Source organism: Microtus ochrogaster, unplaced genomic scaffold (assembly GCF_000317375.1).
Source record: "Microtus ochrogaster isolate Prairie Vole_2 unplaced genomic scaffold, MicOch1.0 UNK73, whole genome shotgun sequence".
Lineage (NCBI taxonomy): Eukaryota > Metazoa > Chordata > Mammalia > Rodentia > Cricetidae > Microtus > Microtus ochrogaster.
This window is the reverse complement of record NW_004949171.1, coordinates 1,003,101-1,009,188: the sequence shown is the minus strand read 5'-3', so window position 1 is coordinate 1,009,188 and position 6,088 is coordinate 1,003,101. Positions and strand designations below refer to the sequence as shown.

Below are 6,088 nucleotides of genomic sequence, written 5' to 3'. Positions count from 1 at the left end.
GAGAGAGAGAGAGAGAGAGAGAGAGAGAGAGAGAGAGAGACGAGAGGCGCTAGAGGGACACGAGAGAGAGCTGGAGGGCCGGGGGCACAATGGCAGCTGCTTATATAGGGAATTGGCACACAGGTCGCCCTGTAATTGGCTGCCATCATCAGCTGACACCAGACTGCATCGAGATAGGCCCAGGGACCCTTATCCATAGCGCATGCGGGAAGCGGGGGACACACCGCTCTCAAAGGCATAAGCCAAATATGGAGTTGTTTATAACCAACAAGACAGGATGTGGCGCCATCTTATAATGGCGATCTTGTCCGGCTCCCTGCAATGTAAGAGGCAAGGGGCGGTGCTCCCAAAGCACTTTAGTTGTAAAAGTCAGTTTGAGTCAGATAAATATATGAAAAACAATGAGATTTTTGATAATTTTATAGAAGGAACAATAGAAAGAAAAGCAAACGAATTATGGATAAATTCAGGTTTTGCAATATGAATCAAAATACATTGTATCTCTAAATTCTTTAAAAGAAAAAGACTATGCAGAGAATATTTACAATAAGCTGTTTATATATTTCTACCTCACACAGGAAGGTATAAAGATCCTGACAGATGTACAGTTTGCTCACATGACAGTTACAGAGTCTTGTCAGAGTTACACAACTGCCCTGTGTTTCAGCAGTTGGCTTCTAGTATAACAAAGAAGCTCAAACAGCACAGCCAGATCAGTGCCTCTATTCCATCTTGTGTTGTTCAGGATTTATAAATTATCCTCGGTAACCCTCATCTGGGATGTTCTGGCCCACATCAGAATAAAATGTTTTCAATGTCTGCTTATCATGTAGACATGGCCTCTTCTAAATGCATCCCATGTTGTGTTCTCTCTAACATGTTGGAAATATTGGTGACAGTATCTATTTGTTCTTCCAAGGATTTTCCTGGTTTTTGTCCTCTTATCCCTCTCTTCTTACATACTCTCCAGTAAAGATCAACTTCTTGTTAGAAGTCCAAGGGAAGCACAGACCCATTCTTTATGCAAACAAAGAGGTGGTACTTCTTGTAAGAACCATCAGTCATCACGATTATGCTTCTTAGAAGTTATGTTCAGCTGCACTCAGCATGAATGGTCACTATGCTGGATGCCTAGTGCTGCAGCTGGGCTCACCTCACCTCATTTGCTCAGTTTCTGCCAATCTCCCACAAGCTCATTGCATTCTTAATCATTTTGAGCATCTTTCAGCACAATAAGCTTGGATAGCCTGCAAGTGCTTTTACTACACAAAATATGGTATGATTGGCTGTATCAGCTCAGAAAGTTTCTGAATATCACTTTCCACCATAATACTAAATTTTTCAACCTATAGACACACAGGCATAGATTATAGACTTATATTAAATGTCTATGCTTTTGAAAATAAATGAAATGGACAAAGCTGAAGATAGAAACTATAAGTAATATAGAGATTGCTACTTTCTTATAAGGAAAGACCAACAAAGTATAAGAAACGTACTTAAATATAATGTCTTACATAGACATTTTCTTTATTTTTCAGTTATTGTGCAAAGCAATGGGTTTCATCTTTACATTTTCATGCATCATGTTTTATTTTTAGTCACTTCCAACCACCCTCTCTTATCCTCCCATTTCTGGTCCCTTTGTCTTCCCAAATCATCCCCCTTGTCTTTCACATCATGCATGTTCCATTGTCCCCAAAGTTGGTGGTAGTGGAATGTTGTCCTGATTTGATTACTACCTAGAACCCTGGAAAGAAAATACCTTCTGATTTATGATGAAACTGAGGAATGAGTGAGTATTTGTAGGGGACCCAGTAGGCTGATTTGAAGTACATATTCATAATTAAATATAAACGAGTCTACATTCTATATATGAAGGACAGATATAATGGAAGAGCAAGTGATACTTCAAGGAATTATCCAGAAGATGTATATGTGCACAGTTAAAGAGATGAGGGGAGGCAGTTACTTCATAGTAACCCTGTATAGACCCTTGTCTTCCATAGTTTGTCTGCCAAGCAGAGAGAGGCCCAGAGAGAGAAAGGATGTGACTGCCAGAGACATCTCTAAAAGAAGGATTGCATGTAAAATTAAATGATCTCAAATAACAGTTCCATAGCAGTTCTGCCTTCCTGGAACAAGGAGTGAAGAAGGGTACCCACGCCTCCCCCTTTCATTCCGTATCCACAAATCATACAAATGAAAATATGAGATTCTATCAGGTTGTCTCAGCCTTCATTACAAGATAAAAATGTTTCTCTTATTATTATTCAAAACTTCAGAATTTTTTAAGTTTTATTTATCATTATTGTGTGTATGTGTGAAAGTGTGTATGAGTGTGTGTGTGAATGTGTATGAGTGTGTGTGAGTGTGTGTATGAGAGTGTGTGTGTGTGTGTGTGTGTATAGAGATCAGAGAACAACTCTGTGTAGTCATTTCTCCCTTTCCACCATTATATGTGTTCCAAGTGTGTGTGTGTGTGTGTGTATAGAGATCAGAGAACAACTCTGTGTAGTCATTTCTCCCTTTCCACCATTATATGTGTTCCAAGAATCTAAAGGAGGTCATCAGGTTTGCATAGTGAGCACTTTACCTGCTAAGTCATCTCGCTGTCTTGAGGTTGTTTAAAGCATAAGACTGCTGAAATGCCAAAGGAGAAAATGAAGACCTTTCATATGTCCTTTATATCAAACCCCAACTCCATAAAAATTGATTATGCGAACACTAAGAGGTCTTGGTAATGGGACTGAAAGTGGCTATGGATTTTAGGACTGTAAAGAAGGCATTGTGATATTTTTCCTCTGGGTCGCAAGTCAAAAAACCATCAGAACCAAAACAGTAAAAGCAACCAACAGCATGTCTCATTGGCAGGTATTTCAACTTCCTTTAACAACTACTACCGGTGTCTGCCATGTTAATCTTCAACCACTCCAGCTCCATGACTTTCACTCTGATGGGTGTGCCTGGTTTAGAGTCACAACATTTGTGGCTCTCTGTTCTGTTCGCCTCCATGCTCTTGGCTGTTCTCATTGGCAATGGTGTTATCCTCTTCCTGGTTGTCACAGAGCCCACACTTCACACACCAATGTACCTGCTCCTAGCCCTGCTGATGGTAACTGACCTAGCCTCTACTTTAGCTTTTGTGCCCAAGGTTCTATGCCTTTTTTGGTTTGGTGATCGAGACATAGCTGTGCATGGTTGTTTCACACAGATGTTTTTTATCCATGGAGCTTCAGTGATGCGATCCGCCCTACTTGTGGCAATGTCCTTTGACCGCTTTGTGGCTGTGTGTGAGCCACTGCGCTACAACACAATACTGAGCCATTCTCTAGTTGGACGCCTAGGACTGGTGGCTCTCGCCAAGAGTGTGATCCTTATCCTGCCCATGCCTCTTCTACTTCAAAGGCTGACTTTCTGTCGCATGATCATTCCTCATACGTACTGTGACCACATGGCTGTGGTAAAAATGGCCTGTAGTAACACCAGACCCAATCGAATTTATGGGCTCTTTGTGGTCTTGCTTGTAGTGGGACTTGATCTGCTTCTAATTGGCTTCTCATACGCCCTTATCCTGCAGGCTGTGGTGCGCCTCAACTCTCGAGATGCTACTTTCAAAGCCCTCAACACCTGCTCAGCCCACCTCTTTGTCATCCTCATCACTTATGTGCCTGCATTGTTTTCCTCTGTCACCCACCGCATTGGCCGCAACATTCCACCTCACGCTCACGTTATTCTCGCCAATCTCTACCTTCTTGTACCTTCAATGTTCAACCCAATTATCTATGGTATAAAAATGAAGGAGATACAAGACAAGGTGGCCAAATGCTTGTGCCGATGAGCTTTACAGGATGTGAATCCCAGTAACAATCCATCAACTAAATGAATGTTGAAGATATATGACCAGATCTTTGACAACCATCCAAGTCCCAGTAATATCACTAGATAAGTTGTTCAAAATAGACCACAAAGCACTGGTTTCCCTTTTTTTTCCCTATGTGTCCATTCTCAAATTCTGTTTATTTCTAATGACTGTTTTCTTGCTAAAAGGATTCTGGTGTGTCTCTCATTGGATTCCATTTTATGGAAACTGCTCAGGAGCTGGAGAGTAGTTATTCAGTCATTTTTAATTTGATAGTGATATGGAATTTTCCTAAGACTAATCATATTATTGTAAAAATGTGTGTATGACATGTATAGTCCAGATTTGTAGACTATAGAAAGATATAATTTTGAATTGTTTTATTGTAAAATTGATACAGGTCTAGATCCATAATTCAAAATACTCCTGTGAGAGAAAACTCTACCCTAAAAAAAAATGCATGTGAGGTAGAAACTACTTGTTCTTGAAATGTTGAAATGTCCTTAGCGTCACATGAATTCACACAGAGTGGCTTAGCTCATGCATAAAGATCAACTCACATTATTGTGATGAAGCATTGCTCTGTTGCTGTATTTTAAAACACTGTATAAATAAAATTTCTGATCATGAATCAGTGTAAAAAGGCAATTATAAAATGTCATGTCTACAACAAGGTGCACAAGATGAAAGTATAAAAAATAAGAACAACTTTTAATCCTCATCTTAGTATAAAGTTAAACAGATATGCTCATTGAACTTAAAGTTGGGAGAAAAGGTTTTACATTTCTGAGCCCCAATTTCAGCGCATGGCACGGTGCTTGAAATCTTAAGTGGATAATTATGAGTGAGATGTTTGTGGTCTTTCCCTCTAACCATCACCTTAGCCTACTTAAATGTCTTCTTTGCTTAGAGGAAGACATATAAATTCTACAACAATTTCAACTCTTTTAGGCTAGAGCAGAGAAGCTTTTTCAGTTTGAACACCCTTCCCCTGGATTTTACTTGGTCCTGCTTAGAGTAGGAAGATGCCTAAAACAAAAATATATATGCATTTTCCACATAAGGTGCTAGAGAAACCACGCATCAATCTATTAAAGCAGAACCCAGTTCACTCATAACATAAACATTTTTTATGGAGTGTTTGGGGGTATTTTCATGGGAGGAAACTGTAGCATTATCACAGGTCTATGGTGCTTCTTCGAGTCTTTTTATTTCCTGTTGAAGTTTCAAGACTGCAAAGAGGATTTTTACCTGATGCTAACTTTCAGCCATCATAATGATCAGCATGTCAGGGTACAATCTAAGAAAATTCATGATTCATTATCCTCCAAGTATAATCTCATTTATGAAGGATTGTAGAATACAATTATAGAGAGCAAAATTTTGAGCATGTAAGTAAATATACTCAGTAATAAGAAACTCTAAGTAAGATTCAGTTAAGGTTGAAATGTTTCTTCATTAATGAAAGGACACATTTGTTTCTTTTTTTTCCTTTTTTCCCCACAGATTCCAGTAGAAGTACCATATGTTAGAGTAGTTCTCTTAGTTACCCCAGGCATTTTATATATAGTTTTTCAATTATAACACATGCTCTATAATAATAGGCCTTGCATATTAACTTTAAAATGCTTGGCTTCTTGGTGTACCCACATCCAATGAACAGTTCAGCTATGTTCAGATCCTGACCCACCTGAGTGTATCTTCCCATTCAGTTACTCCTATTTGTAGAGCACAAGAACCAAAAACCGTAGTGAAGCAAGACTAAGTGGAATACTTAATAGGAGAGCTTTCACTCTCAAGAAGCATGGCAACAATTATGTGACCACCTCATGCTCAATAACAAAATATATTTTAAACTCTGCCTTGGTTGAAATATAAATTGTTGCAAAGTATTTGGAGAAATAAGTACCTTCCTTCTTTTATTATACTTACCCTACAATTTGAAAACCTTGACACACCTCCATCCAATTCTGCTCTTCTGAAATTCATTTTGTGCTGAAGCGATTTACTGTATCCTGTGGGCTTCCTCAATTTCAATCACTATATGTTATGATGAACTCCTGACTTTATAACTTCATAGTTCTAACTGTATAAAATGGCAAGTCTGACAAAACCCAGACCATTATAGAGAATTCTATCATTTATCACTAAAAAAAAAAAAAAGATCTCAACTGGGCAGGGTGAGGATAAATGAAGTAGTTACTAAAAAGCCAACAGCTGGGCAAG

General features: G+C 38.9%; 1 protein-coding gene across 1 annotated transcript; it reads left to right on the top strand.

Annotated features, from left to right (window-relative positions):
* Positions 1–2,914: 2,914 nt before the first annotated feature.
* On the top strand, positions 2,915–3,841 carry LOC102002168 (putative olfactory receptor 52P1). The gene has a single exon (XM_005370182.1). It carries the CDS (start codon positions 2,915–2,917, stop codon positions 3,839–3,841), a length of 927 nt encoding a protein of 308 aa, XP_005370239.1.
* Positions 3,842–6,088: the final 2,247 nt, after the last annotated feature.

Excerpts from the sequence above, each read along its gene's own strand:
- LOC102002168 (XM_005370182.1), top strand. The coding sequence starts at position 2,915 with ATGTTAATCTTCAACCACTCCAGCTCCATGACTTTCACTCTGATGGGT.